Raw genomic sequence first — 20,396 nt, 5'->3', positions numbered from 1 at the left:
CAAAAAATGCAGCAGAAAAGCATCTGATTCCCAGAAGGCAGGTACAGACACAGGGCCACCTGTCCTCCTATTAACAAGGATACAGTAACTACTCTGAACTGTCTGAAACATATGCATTAGGGTGCAGGAATCTCTGCGCCAATGTTAGACTTTATATGGTAATCAAACTCCCAACCCATAGGGCACAGCAACAACTACACACCTACAATCAGAGATAAAGCAATTCGGTAGGAGATGGATAACAAGCCCTCCTGGCTCCTCACTCACTCTCACTGTGCCCAATGCAACAGCCCGTTCAGTCCCCTCACCACAGGAAGTATGTTGGAGACCTCTCACGGTCATCCGTGCTCAGTCGCTGCAACTCAGGCCACCATACTGATTTGCTGCCAGCGCATAGTACCTCTGGAGACCAAGCAGGGGGGGATGAAACTCGTGCTATTGAGTTCCGCAGCCCAGGGGCACGCGACCTGACAGTGAGGGTAAGAACGGTCATCCTGTGCGCTGTGGGGGAATCTCTCTCAATATGCCCGATGCAGGGGCTTCCCCTGGCAATGAGGTGGCTCTGTAGCTTCTGAGAGTGTGGTGTTGGAGGGAGCCAAAAACAAAGAGGCACGAGTTGACCAGAGCGATGATAAAAAGGGCCTCCACACGTGCTTCTTTGAAAAATGCTCAACACGCGCTGACCTCAAGGTTTGGGTAACCGGACTTACAGTCCCACAGCCAGTTCTGGGCTGCCAGTGGAATCATACCAGATCCACAAGAATAGGGAAGAGGGCAGTCACCAGACCCTGCAAAACACTGGGGCACAGAGCTGGACACAGACAGGCAGGCCGGCACAAGAGTCCAAATGCAGGGTGGCAGTCATTCCAGCAGCCCAACAGGCAGGAGATTATACGACAAGCAAATAATCCAAATGGTGTTTCCTCCTGGCAGCACAAAGTCATCTAGCAATGTGCAGCATATAGAGCCAGCAGCATCTGGTTACAAGTCCCAGGCAGGGTGTAAAATCATGGGGTCAGAGCCCCTCTATGTATACTCAAAATGTCTTTGATCTGGGGGTGACTTCAGAGGAACCCTTCCAAGTGCTAAACAAACCCCTTTCAACCCAGCCATGGCTCCAGACATTAACAGGGGGTAAATCAGCCATTTGTATGAGGGTTGGACACAACCTATACAAACGTGAATGCCCTCTCCCCCTCCCAGCCCAAGAAGACTATCAGTATGCAGATGGATGCAGACGCCTCTCCTGTCACACCCAGCCCTTCCTGTGTTGTGGATGTCTGAAAAGTATACACCAAATGTAGCCGTCACCCAGCCCTACATGTAGATTGGAGTCAGGCTGCGAAGCACATTGAGATATAAGCAGAGAAATACCCACTTTCTAAAAGTGGCATTTCTAAAATATTAATGTAAAATCCAACAACACCAGTAAGAAGGTTTTCTCATTACGATTCCAAATATACCAAACATGGTAAAGCTACTCCTTTCTGATCAGGAATTACCACTCAAAAGTGTATAAGGGAATTCCCAATGTTAGCCTATGAGAGGAGCAGTCATCACAGTATTGAAAAACAAAGTAGGCTGTTTGTCACTACCAGGACATGCAAAACATAAAAGCACATGTCCTACCTGTCTCTTACACAGCACCCTACCCACAGGGCTACCTAGGGCCTACTTTAGGTGTGACCTATATGTAATAAAAGGAGGGTATAAAGTTGAAGTCGAAGTGGCAGTAAACTGCACACATAGGCACTGCAGTGGCAGGCCTGAGAGAGGTTGGAAAGGCTACTTCTGTGAGTGGCACAATCAGTGTTGCAGGCCCACAAGTAGCATTTCATTTGCAAGCCCTGGGTATATGGTATACATCTTTACAAGGGTCAAAACAGGTGTAAACTAATGATATCATGTTTAGAGGGGCAAGCACATGCACTTTAGCAGTGGTTAGCAGTGGTAAGGTGCCCAGAGTCCTAGAGCCAACCAAAAGAAGGTAATAAAAATCAGAGGAAGAAGGCAAAAAGTTGGGGGATAACCCTGCAGAAAGGGCCATTTCCAATAAGGGTCAGTGTTGCAAGCACCACATAAGTTTACAAATACTCCCACGATCATGGATAAACGGATTGTGTTGAAGGGAGCCTGTTGGTAAGGATGACATCCATCATTGCAGGTGGCAAATCAAACCCATTCAGTTGCTGCTGCTCATCTCTACATATGGTGGTTTATATTGTGTACATTCGAGTGGACGACTCTGCCCTGTTTCAGGAGGTTCTGGAGAAGTGACAGTCTTATAGTAGGACAGATGAGCTCTGGGTACCACACTGTACCGCCTCAAACTGGAGTCATTAAGTTGACTAGATCCTGTTTGTTCTTGATCTTCTTCAGAATTCGGGGCAAGAGAGGCCGAGACAGGAAGGCATACAAGAGTCCTGTGTTGCAATACAGCTGGAATGCAATTCCTAATGAGTGTTCTTGTGGAAGTTCCAATGCATATAATTACTGAGACTGTGCATTCTCACCACCAACAAAAAGATTTATTCAAGGTGCTCCCCACTGTTGGAAGAAGCCTTGTGCCACCTTTTGGATGTAGACATCACTCATGATCTGCAAGATGTTGTTGTCTTAGTTCATCTTCTCTGACATTCAGGGAGCCTGCTAGGAGATTCTGGAAAAGGAAGATGCCCTAGCTCTCCAATCTCCTCCAGAGACGCAAAGCCTCCTGGTACTAGACCCAGACCCCACTCCGCCATGCTTTCTGCAGTGCTACATTGCAGAACCTCTCCAGAATCTGTGAGAACCTGTACCAGCCTCCCTTTGATGGACAGTAAATGGCCCACAGCTCCAATAGACTGATGTGAAGTGAGTGGGGTCTCCATAGGAAATCAGAGTCCTCTGATCTCCACCTTTCCCAGATGACCTCCCCAACACAGCAGTGTCACGACCATTACCACTGTCAGCTCTGGCTGGGGAAAGGAGTGGGGGTCTACTACTACAGCAGCCCTGCCTCAGATCTTGTGCAGTCCCCACCTGGAACCCTGATGTCATCTGATAGGATTCCTTGGTGCTGAGCCCACTGAGACTTCAGATCCCACTGCAGAGCCTGCAGATACCACCTGGCAGAGTAGACAAGCAAGATGCACACGGTCAACAGGCCAAAAAGCCTAATTATTTCTTTCACTGAGATCCAGGACCAAGGCTGAAACACTCGGATTATAGTTTGAATGTCCTGGACTTGTGGTGGGGGAAAGGCCCTGAACTACACTGTGTCCTATAACAGGGAAACCTCTGTGAAGGAGTCAGGTATGACTTCAGATCACTGGTTAAGAACTCCAACAATGTCAGAAGGTCCCATGTCATCTTGAGATGGTGTATGACTAACTCTGTGGCAAGCCCACCTTCAACAGTCAAACATCGAGGCAGGGTAAAACTGGTTTCCCCAACATCAGAAGATGGGTGGCGATCACCGATATCACTTTGTGAATACCCGAAGGGCATTAATTAGCCCCAGGGGGAGCACGGCAAATGGAAAATGCAGATGGCTGACCTTAAACAACAAGTAACGTTTGTGGAACTGCATGATGAGCACATGAATCTACGTGTCCTGCAGGTCTAAACTAACAATCCAATTGCCCGCATCCAGGGCAGACAGAACTTCGACCAGTGTGAGAATTTTGAATTTTCTCTTCCATAGGAAGGCATTCAGGGGATGAAGATCTAAAATAGGATGAAGCCCCCTGTCTTTCAGCATGAGGAAATAGTGAGAGTAACTACCCACCCGTACTTCAGAAGCTGGAGTCCTCTTGCTAGCCCCTTTGACCAGCACAGCCTACACTTCTTGCAGCAAGATGGACAGATGCTCTTCTGAAAGCTGTTCTGGTGTAGAAGAAAACTGTGGTGAGTCAGAAAGAAATGAGGGCATAACTGTAGGAAAGTACCATCTTGCCTGGCATGTTACCCCCATTTTCACTGTATGTATGTATGTATGTATGTTTTAGCCCCTGTGTCACTGGGATCCTGCTAGGCAGGACCCCAGTGCTCATAGTATGTGCCCTGTATGTGTTCCCTGTGTGGTGCCTGTAGGAAAGTACCATCTTGCCTGGCATGTTACCCCCATTTTTTCCACTGTATGTATGTTGTTTTAGTCCTTGTGTCACTGGGATCCTGCTAGGCAGGACCCCAGTGCTCATAGTATGTGCCCTGTATGTGTTCCCTGTGTGGTGCCTAACTGTATCACTGAGGCTCTGCTAACCAGAACCTCAGTGTTTATGCTCTCTCTGCTTTCTAAATTTCTCACTGCAGGCTAGTGACTAAATTTACCAATTCTCATTGGCACACTGGTACACCCATATAATTCCCTTGTATATGGTACTTAGGTACCCAGGTGTGACGGGCTAGCTGTGGATCGCCCGCACATCGAACTGACTGGTGCTGGCGCTGCCTGTGCTGTTCCGGACCTCCCCGGCTTCCCTTCCCGTGATTGGCTGGTGGGACCTTCGGCGCGGGAAGCCGGGAGGTCAAAAGACCCAGTAGCAGAACGAGAAGGGGTCGGAGGAGAGGGAAAGAAAGGCAGAGACAGAGTCGGAACCGGAGTTGGAGGAGAAGACGGCGAGGACGACGAGGAGGAGGACAAAGAAGGTTTGAGACGCGAGAGACGCCTGGAGACGGAAGAGCGGTGTTCATCCCAGCGACGGGACCGGACACCACAGACGGGACCCCTATCAGCAGGAATCTGGGAAGACGGGACGCTGCACCCCGCCACGCTTCCGGAGAAGCGTGGCAATTCCAGGTGCGTGAGGGCCCTGCCCTGAGGGAGCGGGAGGGCGGAGAGAAGGGGGGGAGAAAGAGAAAGGGCAACCAAAGGCTAAAGAACGAAGGGGAAAAGAGGCGGGAGAGCACTATCGCATGAAATCACTGAAACATCGAGCACAAAGCATAGAGGCAGCACCAAGGCACCGCGCACAGAGAATCACCAGCCAAGTAGGCTAATAGGAGACTACTAGATTGGTATAACTCATTATAAAGGAAGAAAAGGGAAAAGGATAGATCTAGGAAGAATCCCAGTCGAAGGAGATAGAACAGAGTTATAGAAAACGAATGTAAAGAAGAAAAGATACCAAAGTGGAGAGGAACCGAAAGAAGGAAAGACAAGAAAGGAGACAGAAAAGAGAATAACAAAACCCCAGAGTATCGTAAATAAATCACTTACCTCTGTTCCTCTCTTTCTCTCCACATACGCTTCCCGGGGAACCTGTGAGACGAGGAGACAAAGGAGAAGTGTGAAGAACATAATCCGATACCAAAACCATCCATAACAAGCCAGAAGAAAGAAACACAAAAGAAGAAAGACCTAAAACTACCCTGACTCTAACCCACAATATCTAAAATACACACCTTGTACATAGAACAACCAGTTCATGTGTGATTACTACGCGCCAATGCGGTTACACCAGGGTATTGGGGTTCCAGGAGATCCCCATGGGCTGCAGCATTTCTTTTGCCACCCATAGGGAGCTCAGGCAATTCTTACACAGGCCTGCCACTGCTGCCGGAGTGAAATAACGTCCACGTTATTTCACAGCCATTGTTCACTGCACATGAGTAACTTATAAGTCACCTATATGTCTAACCTTCACTGGGTGAAGGTTGGGTGCCAAGTTACTTAGTGTGTGGGCACCCTGGCACTAGCCAAGGTGCCCCCACATTGTTCAGGGCAAATTCCCCGGACTTTGTGAGTGCGGGGACACCATTACACGTGTGCACTACACATACGTCACTACCTATGTGTAGCGTCACAATGGTAACTCCGAACATGGCCATGTAACATGTCTAAGATCATGGAATTGTCACCCCAATACCATTATGGTATTGGGGGGACAATTCCATGATCCCCTGGGTCTCTAGCACAGAACCCGGGTACTGCCAAACTGCCTTTCCGGGGTTTCCACTGCAGCTGCTGCCAACCCCTCAAACAGGTTTCTGCCCTCCTGGGGTCCAGGCAGCCCTGGCTCAGTAAGGCAGAACAAAGGATTTCCTCTGAGAGAGGGTGTTACACCCTCTCCCTTTGGAAATAGGTGAGAAGGGCTGGGGAGGATTAGCCTCCCCCAGCCTCTGGAAATGCTTTGATGGGTACAGATGGTGCCCATCTCTGCATAAGCCAGTCTACACCGGTTCAGGGATCCCCCAGCCCTGCTCTGGCGTGAAACTGGACAAAGGAAAGGAGAGTGACCACTCCCCTGACCTGCACCTCCCAGGGGAGGTGCCCAGAGCTCCTCCAGTGTGCCCCAGACCTCTGCCATCTTGGATTCAGAGGTGTTGCAGGCACACTGGACTGCTCTGAGTGGCCAGTGCCAGCGGGTGACGTCAGAGACCCCCTCTGATAGGCTCTTACCTTTCTTGGTAGCCAAACCTCCTGTCTTGGTAGCCAAACCTCTTTTTCTGGCTATTTAGGGTCTCTCCTCTGGAGTATTCTTCAGATAACGAATGCAAGAGCTCACCAGAGTTCCTCTGCACTTCCCTCTTCGACTTCTACCAAGGATCGACCGCTGACTGCTCCAAGACGCCGGCAAAACAGCAACAAAGTAGCTCGACGACTACCAGCAACCTTGTAGCGCCTCATCCTGCCGGCTTTCTCGACTGCTTCCTGGTGGTGCATGCTCTGAGGGCTGTCTGCCTTCACCCTGCACTAGAAATCCCGAAGAAATCTCCTGTGGGTTGACGGAGTCTTCCCCCTGCACAAGCAGGCACCAAACTTCTGCATCACCAGTCCTCTGGGTCCCCTCTCATCGTGACGAGCGTGGTCCCTGGCACACAGGAGTGGCATTCAAGAGACTCCCACAGTCCAGTGATTCTTCAGTCCAAGTTTGGTGGAGGTAAGTCCTTGCCTCCCCACGCCAGACTACATTTCTGTGTTCTGCGTGATCTGCAGCTGCTCCGGCTCCTGTGCACTTTTCCAAGACTTCCTGGGTGCACAGCCTAGCCTGGGTCCCCAGCACTCCGTCCTGCAGTGGCCAGCTCGCTGAGTTGGCATCCGACGTCGTGGGACCCTCTTTTGTGACTCTGAGTTCTCTCCGGTTCACAAGTCTTCTAAGTGCCTGCTCTGGTACTTCTGCAGGTGCTACCTGCTCCTGTGGTGACTCTGAGTTGCTGAGCGCCCCCTCTGTCTCCTCCTCCAAGTGGCGACATCCTGGTCCCTCCTGGGCCCTGCAGCACCCAAAAACCTCTAACGCGACTCTTGCAGCTAGTAAGGCTTGTTGGCTGTAGTTCTGCGTGGGAACACCTCTGCACCTCTTCATCACGACGTGGGACATCTTCCATCCAAAGGAGAAGTTCCTAGTCCTCTTCGTTGTTGCAGAATTCCAAGCTTCTTCCATCCGGAGGCAGCTTCCTTTCACCTTCATCCGGGGTTTTCTGGGCTCCTGCCCCCCCTGGACACTATCGCGACTATTGGACTTGGTCCCCTTGCTTTGCAGGTCCTCAGGTCCAGGAATCCGGTTTCAGTGCACTGCTGGTGTTTGTTGTTCTTGCAGAATCCCCCTATCACAACTATTGTGTCCTATTTGGATATTAGAGGTACTTTACTCCTACTTTCTAGGGTCTTGGGGTGGGGTATTTTGGTAACCCTCACTGTTTTCTTACAGTCCCAGCGACCCTCTACAAGCTCCCATAGGTCTGGGGTCCATTCGTGATTCGCATTCCACTTTTGGAGTATATGATTTGTGTTGCCCCTAGACCTATGTTCATCTATTGCATCCTATTGTAATCCTACACTGTTTGCATTACTTTTCTTACTATTACTTACCTGTTTTGGGTTTGTGTACATATATCTTGTGTATATTACTTACCTTCTAACTGAGGGTGCTCACTGAGATACTTGTGGCATATTGTCATAAAAATAAAGTACCTTTATTTTTGGTAACTGTGTATTGTGTTTCCTTATGATATTGTGCTATCTGATATAAGTGGTACAGTAGGAGCTTTGCATGTCTCCTAGTTCAGCCTAAGCTTTGCCATAGCTACCTTCTATCAGCCTACGCTGCTAGAAACACCTCTATTCTACTAAAAAGGGGATCACTGGACCTGGCACAAGGTGTAGTTACCACAAGTTACCCACTGTTAGCCAGGCCAGCTTCTCACATTGGTGGTGCAGCGGTGGGATAAGTACTTGCAACTGCTTGACCACTTTGTCATTTGGTAATTTTCATAAGAGAATCATATACCAAATATTTCATTGTATGCACACTTAACCAAAAAAGTTTACTTTTCTATTCTAAAACTTTTTACAAAGTTCTGAAAAGTTTCTTAAAACTTCTAAAAGTTTTCCCAAAGTTTAAAAAAGTTTTTTCTGTACTTTCTAAAGTTCTTAAACTTTTTCTTTCTCACTATCCTTAAACCTTTACTATCATGTCTGTTGTAGAGCCCACTCCCAAAACTGTTAATGCAACATATGAAAGTTTAAACTACAAAAATTTAAGGGGTCTCTGCCTGGATAGAGGTTTGAGTATAGGAAAGAACCCTACAAAAGAGTTTCTCTTTAACATGCTTGTTGTAGATGACCAGAACCAGGCTGGACCATCAAATGAGAGGTTAGAAAATGGGGAAGCTTCCCAGTCTGACTCAGGAGAGTTCCTTGAGAAAGTTGGGGAGGGTTCTTATCAGGGCCTGCCCCCTAGCAGGACACCTAGTGATGCTGGTAGTGATAGAGGTTCCCATCACAGTAGGGCATCCTTTATCCCTAGAGGCCAGGTTAATAGGGTCCAGACAGTTAGGGACAGGCCCCCCTCTGAAACTTCCCACATTTCCTCTGTGTCAAAGCATTCCCAACCCACCCACCCTGAGGATAACTTGTTAGAAAGGGAACTCAAAAAGTTGAGGGTTGAAGAGACCAGACTGAAGCTTAAACAGCAGCAGCTGGCCTTAGATAGGGAATCCCTAGACATAGAGAAGGAAAGACAGAGGATGGGGTTAGTTCCCCATGGTGGCAGCAGCAGTGTTTCAGATAGTAATCCTGTTAGAGAGCAAGATTCTAGAAACCTGCATAAGATAGTTCCCCCTTATAAGGAGAGGGATGACATCAACAAGTGGTTTGCAGCTCTTGAGAGGGCCTGTATGGTACAGTTGGTCCCTCAAAGGCAGTGGGCTGCTATTGTGTGGCTATCTTTCACTGGAAAGGGTAGGGATATGCTCCTTACTGTTAGGGAAATTGAAGCCAATAATTACAAAGTTTTGAAGGATGCACTCTTGGATAGATTTGGCTTAACCACTGAACAAAACAGGATTAAGTTCAGAGACACCAGAAAAGAGTCCTCTCAAGACTGGGCAGATTTTGTGTACTGTTCAGTGAAGGCCTTGGAAGGTTGGTTGCATGGCAGTAAAGTATCTGACTATGATAACCTGTATAATCTTATTCTGAGAGAGCATATTCTTAACAATTGTGTGTCTGACTTGTTGCACCAATACCTAGTGGACTCTGAGCTGACCTCTCCCCAAGAATTGGGAAAGAAGGCAGACAAATGGGTCTGAACAAGGGTGAACATAAAAGTTCATACAGGGGGTGACAAGGATGGCAAGAAGAAGGATGGTAAGTCTTCTGAGAAGGGTGGGGACAAAAGTAAACATTCTGAGCCTTCATCAGGCCCACAAAAATCCTCTGGGGGTGGTGGGTCCAAATCCTCTTCTAATATTCAACCTAAAAAGCCTTGGTGTTATTTGTGTAAAGTCAAAGGCAATTGGACAACTGATGCTAGCTGTCCAAAGAAAAACACCAAACCTCCCACTACCACAACCCCTGCTGCAGCTTCTAGTGCCCCTAGTAATAGCAGTGGTGGTGGGAAGTCTACTACTAATAACCAACCCAAGGGTGTAGCTGGGCTCACTATTGGCAATGTAGTTGGGGTTGGTCTTATTAGAGAGACCACAGAGGCTGTTTTAGTCTCTGATGGTGGCATTGATTTTGCCACCATGGTTGCTTGCCCCCTTAACATGGGTAATTACAAGCAACTGCCCCTAATCAATGGTGTTGAGGCCTACAGGGACACAGGAGCCAGTGTAACTATGGTGATAGAAAAACTGGTCCACCCTGAACAACACCTACTTGGTCAGCAATACCAAGTGACAGACGCTCATAACAACACTCTTAGCCACCCCATGCATAGCTATTGTGAATCTCAACTTGGGAGGGGGTGGGTTACTGGTCCAAACAAAGTTGTGGTAGCCACAGATTTACCTGTAGACTGTCTACTAGGGAATGATTTAGAGACATCAGCTTGGGCAGAAGTGGAGTTGGAGGCCCATGCAGCAATGCTGGGCATTCGTGGGCATATTTTTGCTTTAACCAGGGCTCAGGCCAAAAAGCAAAAAGGACAGGGTTACTTGGATCCTGGAACAATGGACCAAGTGCTCCCTAAAACAAGGGGTACAAAGGGTAAATCCCTACCCACTATCCCTCCCTCTACAGATGATTCCCCTTCTAAGGAAGAGGAATTTCCTCCCTGTGCAGAACCTACACCAGAGGAGCTGGCAGCAGACCCTGCTGAGCTTTTGGGTGTAGGGGGGCCTGCCAGGGAAGAGCTGAGTGTGGCACAGCAATCCTGTCCCATATTAGAGGGTCTCAGACAGCAAGCTGTCAAGCAGCAAAATGGGGATGTCAGTGACAGTCAGAGTATACTGGGAAGACAACCTCTTGTACACAGAGTCAAGGGTCCCAAAACCTGGAGCAGCCAGGAGATTGGTCATTCCCCTGCAGTACAGAGAGTTTCTTCTCACTCTAGCACATGACACTCCTTTGGCTGGGCATTTGGGCCAGACGAAAACTTGGGAAAGACTTGTCCCCTTGTTTCACTGGCCACGTATGTCAGAGGACACAAAAGACTTTTGTAAGTCCTGTGTGACCTGCCAAGCCAGTGGCAAGCCTGGTGGCACTCCAAAGGCCCCTCTAATTCCACTTCCAGTGGTTGGGGTGCCCTTTGAAAGGGTAGTGGTTGACATAGTTGGCCCCCTTGACCCTCCTACTGCTTCAGGCAATAGATTTATCTTGGTGATAGTGGACCATGCCACAAGATATCCTGAAGCCATACCTTTAAGGACCACTACAGCTCCTGCAGTGGCAAAGGCCCTCCTGGGAATCTTTTCCAGGGTGGGTTTTCCTAACAAGGTGGTGTCAGACAGAGGTAGCAACTTCATGTCTGCATACCTAAAAGCAATGTGGAAGGAGTGTGGTGTTACCTATAAGTTCACCACCCCTTACCATCCACAAACAAATGGTCTGGTTGAGAGGTTTAATAAAACTCTCAAAGGAATGATAATGGGACTCCCTGAAACACTCAGGAGGAGATGGGATGTCCTGTTACCTTGCCTCCTTTTTGCTTACAGGGAGGTACCCCAAAAAGGAGTGGGCTTCAGCCCCTTTGAACTCCTCTTTGGGCACCCTGTAAGAGGTCCACTTACTCTTGTGAAAGGAGGGTTGGGAACTACCTTTAAAAGCTCCTAAACAGGACATGGGCTATGTATTTGGCCTAAGATCAAGAATGGCCAAGTACATGAAAAAGGCCAGTAAAAACCTTCAGGCCAGCCAGGAGCTGCAAAACCAATGACATGACCAGAAGGCTGTTCTGATCCAGTACCAACCAGGACAGAAGGTGTGGGTATTGGAGCCTGTGGCCCCAAGAGCACTCCAGGACAAATGGAGTGGACCTCATCTAATTGTTGAGAAGGGTGAGGTTACCTATTTGGTAGACCTGGGCACTGCCAGGAGTCCCCTAGGGGTGATTCATGTCAACCGCCTAAAACCATACTATGACAGGGCTGATCTCACCCTGCTCATGGCAACAGACGAGGGTCCGGAAGAAGAGAGTGACCCTCTCCCTGATCTCTTCTCCTCCACTGAAGAAGATGCCTTAGTGGAAGGAGTAGTTTTAGCAGATTGCCTGACTGCAGAACAGAAAGACCACTGCATTCTCTTAAGTCAGTTTTCTGACCTCTTTTCACTTGTACCAGGTACAATATCCTGGTGTGAACATACAATTGACACTGGAGACAGCCTACCTGTCAAAAGTAAAATTTATAGGCAGCCTGACCATGTCAGGGACTGCATTAAACAAGAGGTGCAGAAAATGTTGGACTTAGGAGTGGTTGAACATTTTGAAAGCCCCTGGGCTAGCCCAGTAGTGCTTGTACCAAAACCTCACACCAAAGATGGAAAGAGGGAGATGAGGTTCTGTGTAGATTACAGAGGGCACAATTAGGTAACCAAAACTGATGCTCACCCTATACCCAGGGCAGATGAGCTCATTGATACACTGGCTTCTGCTAAGTATCTTAGCACTTTTGATCTAACTGCAGGGTATTGGCAGATTAGATTGGCAGAAGATGCTAAAAGAAAGACTGCATTTTCCACCATTGGAGGGCACTACCAATTCACAGTAATGCCCTTTGGTCTGCAAAATGCACCTGCCACTTTTCAGAGGTTGGTGAACACAGTCCTGCAAGGGTTGGAGGCTTTCAGTGCAGCATATCTAGATGATATTGCTGTCTTTAGCTCCACCTGGGATGATCACCTGGTCCACCATTGGAAAGTTTTGGAGGCCCTGCAAAAGGCAGGCCTCACTATCAAGGCCTCAAAGTGCCAGATAGGGCAGGGGAAAGTGGTTTATCTGGGCCACCTGGTTGGTGGAGAACAGACTGCACCACTACAGGGGAAAATCCAAACTATCATTGATTGGGTTCCCCCTACAACTCAGACCCAGGTTAGAGCCTTCTTAGGCCTCACAAGGTATTACAGGAGATTCATCAAGAATTATGGCTCCATAGCAGCCCCTCTTAATGATCTCACAAGCAAGAAAATGCCTAAAAAGGTATTATGGACAGCCAGCTGTCAGAAAGCTTTTGGGGAGCTCAAAGAGGCCATGTGCTCTGCACCTGTCCTAAAAAGCCCATGCTACTCCAAGAAATTCATTGTTCAAACTGATGCATCTGAGTTAGGGGTAGGGGCAGTACTATCACAACTAAATTCTGAGGGCCAGGATCAACCAGTTGCTTTTATCAGCAGAAGGTTGACCCCTAGAGAAAAGCGTTGGTCTGCCATAGAGAGGGAGGCCTTTGCTGTGGTCTGGGCACTGAAAATGTTGAGGCCATACCTGTTTGGCACTCACTTTATTGTTCAGACAGACCACAAACCTCTACTTTGGCTAAAACAAATGAAAGGTGAAAACCCTAAATTGTTGAGCTGGTCCATATCTCTACAGGGAATGGACTATACAGTAGAACATTGACATGGGAGTACCCACTCCAATGCAGATGGACTCTCCAGATATTTCCACTTAGACAATGAAGACTCATCAGGACAAGGCTAGTCTTATTATCCTTCGTTTGAGGAGGAGGAGGGGGGGTCAGGGGGGTTGTGTAGGAAAGTATCATCTTGCCTGGCATGTTACCCCCATTTTCACTGTATGTATGTATGTTTTAGCCCCTGTGTCACTGGGATCCTGCTAGGCAGGACCCCAGTGCTCATAGTATGTGCCCTGTATGTGTTCCCTGTGTGGTGCCTGTAGGAAAGTACCATCTTGCCTGGCATGTTACCCCCATTTTTTCACTGTATGTATGTTGTTTTAGTCCTTGTGTCACTGGGATGCTGCTAGGCAGGACCCCAGTGCTCATAGTATGTGCCCTGTATGTGTTCCCTGTGTGGTGCCTAACTGTATCACTGAGGCTCTGCTAACCAGAACCTCAGTGTTTATGTTCTCTATGCTTTCTAAATTTGTCACTTCAGGCTAGTGACTAAATTTACCAATTCTCATTGGCACACTGGTACACCCATATAATTCCCTTGTATACAGTACTTCGGTACACAGGGTATTGGGGTTCCAGGAGATCCCTATGGGCTGCAGCATTTCTTTTGCCACCCATAGGGAGCTCAGGCAATTCTTACACAGGCCTGCCACTGCAGCCTGAGTGAAATAACGTCACGTTATTTCACAGCCATTTTTCACTGCACATAACTTACTTATAAGTCACCATATGTCTAACCTTCACTGGGTGAAGGTTGGGTGCCAAGTTACTTAGTGTGTGGGCACCCTGGCACTAGCCAAGGTGCCCCCACATTGTTCAGGGCAAATTCCCCGGACTTTGAGAGTGCGGGGACACCATTACACGTGTGCACTACACATAGGTCACTACCTATGTGTAGCGTCACAATGGTAACTCCGAACATGGCCATGTAACATGTCTAAGATCATGGAATTGTCACCCCAATACCATTCTGGTGTTGGGGGGACAATTCCATGATCCCCCGGGTCTCTAGCACCGAACCCGGGTACAGCCAAACTGCCTTTCCGGGGTTTCCACTGCAGCTGCTGCTGCCAACCCCTCAGACAGGTTTCTGCCCTCCTGGGGCCCAGGCAGCCCTGGCCCCGGAAGGCAGAACAAAGGATTTCCTCTGAGAGAGGGTGTTAAACCCTCTCCCTTTGGAAATAGGTGAGAAGGGCTGGGGAGGAGTAGCCTCCCCCAGCCTCTGGAAATGCTTTGATAGGCACAGATGGTGCCCATCTCTGCATAAGCCAGTCTACACGGGTTCAGGGATCCCCCAGCCCTGGTCTGGTGCGAAACTGGACAAAGGAAAGGGGAATGACCACTCCCCTGACCTGTACCTCACAGGGGAGGTGCCCAGAGCTACTCCAGTGTGCCCCAGACCTCTGCCATCTTGGATTCAGAGGTGTTGTAGGCACACTGGACTGCTGTGAGTTGCCAGTGCCAGCAGGTGACGTCAGAGACCCCCTCTGATAGGCTCTGACCTTTCTTGGTAGCCAATCCTCCTGTCTTGGTAGCCAAACCTCTTTTTCTGGCTATTTAGGGTTTCTCCTCTGGGGTATTCTTCAGATAACGAGTGCAAGAGCTCACCAGAGTTCCTCTGCACTTCCCTCTTCGACTTCTACCAAGGATCGGCCGCTGACTGCTCCAGGATGCCTGCAAAACAGCAACAAAGTAGCACGACGACTACCAGCAACCTTGTAGCGCCTCATCCTGCCGACTTTCTCGACTGCTTCCTGGTGATGCATGCTCTGAGGGCTGTCTGTCTTCACCCTGCACTAGAAATCCCGAAGAAATCTCCCGTGGGTTGACGGAGTCTTCCCCCTGTACAAGCAGGCACCAAACTTCTGCATCACCAGTCCTCTGGGTCCGCTCTCATCGTGACGAGCGTGGTCCCTGGCACACAGGAGTGGCATCCAAGAGACTCCCACAGTCCAGTGATTCTCCAGTCCAAGTTTGGTGGAGGCAAGTCCTGCCTCCCCACGCCAGACGACATTCCTGTGTTCTGCGTGATCTGCAGCTGCTCCGGCTCCTGTGCACTTTTCAAAGGCTTCCTGGGTGCACAGCCTAGCCTGGGTCCCAGCACTCCATCCTGCAGTGCCCAGCTTGCCGAGTTGGCTTCCGACGTCGTGGGACCTTCTTTTGTGTTCTCTCCAGTTCACAAGTCTTCTAAGTGCCTGCTCTGGTACTTCTGCGGGTGCTGCCTGCTCCTGTGGGGGCTCTCTGAGTTGCTGAGCGCCCCCTCTGTCTCCTCCTCCAAGTGGCGAAATCCTGGTCCCTCCTGGGCCCCTGCAGCACCCAAAAACCTCTAAACGCGACTCTTGCAGCTAGCAAGGCTTGTTGGCGGTAATTCTGCGTGGGAACACCTCTGCAACCTTCATTGCGACGTGGGACATCTTCCATCCAAAGGAGAAGTTCCTAGTCCTCTTCGTTGTTGCAGAATTCCAAGCTTCTTCCATCCGGAGGCAGCTTCCTTGCACCTTCATCCGGGGTTTTCTGGGCTCCTGCCCCCCCTGGACACTATCGCGACTATTGGACTTGGTCCCCTTGCTCTGCAGGTCCTCAGGTCCAGGAATCCGGTTTCAGTACACTGCTGGTGTTTGTTGTTCTTCAGAATCCCCCTATCACAACTATTGTGTCCTAATAGGGTATTAGGGGTACTTTACTCCTGCTTTCTAGGATCTTGGGGTGGGGTATTTTGGTAACCCTCACTGTTTTCTTACAGTCCCAGCGACCCTCTACAAGCTCACAAAGGTCTGGGGTCCATTCGTGATTCGCATTCCACTTTTGGAGTATATGGTTTGTGTTGCCCCTAGACCTATGTTCACCTATTGCATCCTATTGTAATCCTACACTGTTTGCATTACTTTTCTTACTATTACTTACCTGTTTTGGGCTTGTGTACATATATCTTGTGTATATTACTTACCTTCTAACTGAGGGTGCTCACTGAGATACTTGTGGCATATTGTCATAAAAATAAAATACCTTTATTTTTAGTAACTGTGTATTGTGTTTCCTTATGATATTGTGCTATCTGATATAAGTGGTATAGTAGGAGCTTTGCAAGTCTCCTAGTTCAGCCTAAGCTTTGCCATAGCTACCTTCTATCAGCCTATGCTGCTAGAAACACCTCTATTCTACTAATAAGGGGATCACTGGACCTCGCACAAGGTGTAAGTACCACAAGGTACCCACTGTAAGCCAGGCCAGCTTCTCACTATAACCATGCCAGACAATCTGGAAAGTCCATTGCTTCTGATGGACAGCCACCGTGGCGACAACATCTGATCGTGCCTCCCACAACATCTGATGTGTGCCACGGAGGGCAAACAAAATCAGCTTGAGTGCGGTCGCTGTGGGAGCAGGGGACTGAGAAGAACCGTATCTCTGTGGCCTGCATTATGTCTGCTAATCTTTCGCCCTGGCCATGACAGGACAGGGGTATTATTGTGGTGATGGCGGAGCCTGGTGTTGTCTATAAGCCAGTCCTCTGGAGTAGCCTTGAAAAGGTCGAAACTGGTGAGAAAACTGTGATGCAGGGGTGAAAGGGCCCAAGGAATACACAGTGGCTCTGCTTTGCTTAAAGCTTTCAAGGACAGCACCAGCCTTTTCAACGAAGAGTTGAAACCCGTCAAGAGGCATATCGCTATGGGATGTCTGCATGGCTCCGAAAAAAACAATGTGGATAGCATCCATGCATGTTGACAGAGCCCCACACAAAATCTTACCACACGTCCCAAGCAATCAGCATATCTAGGCAAGCCCTAATTATATTTTTGACTACATCCTGGCCACCCTGAATGGTTTGAGCCAAAGAGCCCCAAAGGTTCTATAGGTGCAATAGTTCGCAGGCCATTTCCCATAGGGCATGCGTGTAATGGCCTAAAAGGCAGACTACACTGACCGACCTCAGTGTCAAGCAGGATGTGGAGAACATTCGCTTCCAGAACACTTTAATACTTTTCTACTCCCTGTCTGGTGGAGTTGAGGAGAATGTATTAAGTTTCACTTTGCTGATGGAAGCCTGCGCCATCAAACTCTCAGAAGAAGGGTGCTGCGTAAGAAAATCTGGGTCGCAGGTCACTGGTCTGTAGCATTTGGTCAAAAAGATGAAGCAGACCCAGAGGACGACTCTGTGTTAGAGGGAGTGTTGTGTCTGAATCAGGTTATATGGGAGCAGCGTATGCTGGAGTGGAGTCAAAGTGCGACCTTTGTCGAGATAGATTCAGCTCGGGTTGGCCAAGGTGGTCTGGAGGAGCGTGATATACGATGTTGTCATTGTTGTGACCGGTGACTATGACAAATGGACTGGCCCAGGTTTTGAAGCCAGAGTCAGTGTAGAACCTAAAGTGGGTTCCAGTGGCTCAGATGGCAAGAAGGGCAGATCTGACTGACTGGAGACCTCTGCAGACCCTTGTGGTCCAAAGGAGCGACAGAAAGAGCGGGAAAAGTGCAAAAAAATGTGGAGCATTGCCTACTTAAGGGCCTCAATTTGCTGCAAACTCGTCAATATGTCAGGAAACATGGGGCACAGCAGGACTAGTTATTGAACTGGCTTCTCAATCCAGGAGATCGATTGGCACCTTGGTGCCCTCCAAGTTCTCCTAGGACAGAGAGTGGAGTGATGAGGATGAGTCACACTTTGACTTCTTATGTTTCTTCTTCGACATGGCCTTCAACTTACTGGCTAATTTTAGCTGTGAAGAAGACCTGTTGTGGGAATGGCCTTGAGAGCAGGAATGGGCCCTCACTCTCGACTTGGAGCAAGACTTACAAAAGGTCTGTGTCTTCTTTTGGCTTTCATTAACATAGAACTTCACTTCACAGTCCCAGACCGCCTTTGGGTGCATGAGGGCACATTCTTTGCAGGACTTGGAGTCGTGCCCCAAGCCCAAACACCAGAAGCTCACCTCATGCGGGTCCCATCAAAGACATCTGTTTCCAACAGTCAGAGCATAGGTTGAACCATATAGTCTTCAGCTAAGACATTGTTGCCTTGCATACTGGAAAAAGAATTTGAAAGAATTTGTCAGACAACAAAAAAGGGAGCAGGGCATTGTATCAGCATATGAAGGTGCAGAAAGAAAGAAACTCACATTAAGGCGCAGGGATGGTGCTTATATGCGAACACCGATCTACAAGGTGCCACTTTGAGACGCATGTGAGCACTGGTGTGAAAATATTCTAAAGATAGAGAATCTGCAGTGAGGAGTATTCATTAAAAGTGGAGCCATAGGCATGTTTTCTCCAAAGTGCTATGACCTACTATAGTGACAGGAGGGTGCCTTATAAAGTGTTTCCAAGTTAGGACCTGCTGCTCAGGCAGAGCTTAGCCCCCTGCTCTGCACAGCAGTGAAAAGCCATTTGCTACTGTGGCTTCATCCTGCTTCACCGTCAGTGCTTAGATGGGGCTACCTGGATCACAGGAATGGAGTTTAAATAAAGTGTATGTTGCTGGCAAGGAAAAGGCAGCTGGTAAGTCACGGCATGCATGAAGTATACTGCTAAGGAAAGGAAGGGACTGGAAGGTCCCACCCTGCAAGCAAAAATGTGACTTGCAGCACCATCACAGAAGCAGTACTGCCTTCTAAAGAGCCATGTGCACCTCATTCCTCCTCAAACCAATGGTTCTGGAGGCTCCTCCCTCTTCACCCAATGATTCACTGGCCCAAGGAGGAAACATGTCCAGCTGCAGTGGCACACTGCTATGAGTCTGCCTGCTGCTGAGTGAAGAGTAAGACGGAGAGAAGCAGGGGACAGTGTTGACTTCACAGTGGGTGCCATAAACATTGAAGAATAAAAGCAAAGTATGCTACTAACTTACGGCAGATCTTCACAAATGAAGCAGGCATTTTGGGATAAGCACTGTGCAATAAGTTTCTAGGTGTAGTTTTTGGCAGTTTTAATGATATGCATAGAAATACTTTTTACAATACTCCAAAATGTATAACGTGAAAGAGTATTATAATATATTTAAAAACTAATTTACAAATTTAAAAAACTCTTGTTTTCATATTGATCACAAATTTGTTGAGCATCAACGTCTGACGAAGTCTAGAGGCGCTCACTGCATCAATTTTGCGTCCAGCAAGTGAATATTGTTGTATCCTGTGATGGCTGGCTTATTTGTCTGTTTCAATGACCTGCCGTCTCTATGGATACCCGAAAGAAGGCATGTAACATACAGTCTAAGAGGTTTAATTAGATCATGCTGAGGGCAGAAGGGAATCAAACATGTGTAGCTCCCAAATATGGACAGAAAATAATAACAAAAAATCATAAAGAGCACAAGAGTGTTTTAAAACCCAAGACATGCATATCCATGGATTGCTAAATAAACTAAAAGAAAAAATACAGAACGAAGGTGCATGATGTCGGCAGAAGCGGACAAGACAACATAGCCAATCTGAGTGTAAAATATCAAAACTACCAATAAAAACGCAGGGTAGATAAGAAGGCCAACTAATCATGGGCATGGGTTAACCCTGTGGAGTATACAGTGCTGCCTGAAAATGATAGCTCAAGTGGTCTGTAGCGAAACTGAAAAAATATCAGACATAGCAGAAATTCCACATGGTTATTTGAACTTACAGGCACTTCAATTTGGCTTATGATAAAAGGTTGAATCGCTAATGACGTACATTTTAACGGCTTCTTTGTAGTGCTGCACAACCCCTATGGTAATTTACTATTTAGATGATTTGACACATTTAGGGCCTGATTTATATCTTGGCAGTAATGGTCCTGCCATCTGTTTTCTGTCGGAAAACCTGTCCAGGGCATTGGCAGTCCGCCGCCCTATTTAGATGCTGGTGGGAGAATAGGCGAAAGACTGCTTAAGTCCCATCGACTCCGCAGGAATCTACACCCGCGTAAACAGGGCCATCAGAAATAGCGGCTGGCGGCGGGACTCCGGCCATTGTTCTTGTCAAGCCAATCATGATGTGCCTTCCCAACAAGGCAACTGCAGTGGTGTTACCTCAACACCTGAGTTGGAGGATTGGAAGGGAAATGAGCTAAATGTACTTCGAACCCTCCCTCCCCCCCCGTTTCCACTTCCGTTATGGACAGGACATGACTGGACAAGACCTGCCCGTGCT

General features: G+C 48.3%; 1 protein-coding gene across 1 annotated transcript in view; it reads right to left on the bottom strand.

The window, feature by feature from the left end:
• The window catches only part of MAN2B2 (mannosidase alpha class 2B member 2), a 369,901-nt gene that overhangs the window by 81,509 nt on the left and 267,996 nt on the right, over positions 1–20,396 (bottom strand). Inside the window, exon 13 of the mRNA XM_069203167.1 lies at positions 5,201–5,242. Coding sequence (XP_069059268.1) covers positions 5,201–5,242 — 42 coding nt within the window. The remainder of the gene's footprint in view (positions 1–5,200; positions 5,243–20,396) is intronic.

This window comes from Pleurodeles waltl, chromosome 1_2 (genome assembly GCF_031143425.1).
Source record: "Pleurodeles waltl isolate 20211129_DDA chromosome 1_2, aPleWal1.hap1.20221129, whole genome shotgun sequence".
NCBI lineage: Eukaryota > Metazoa > Chordata > Amphibia > Caudata > Salamandridae > Pleurodeles > Pleurodeles waltl.
This window is presented reverse-complemented; position numbering and strand designations above follow the sequence as displayed.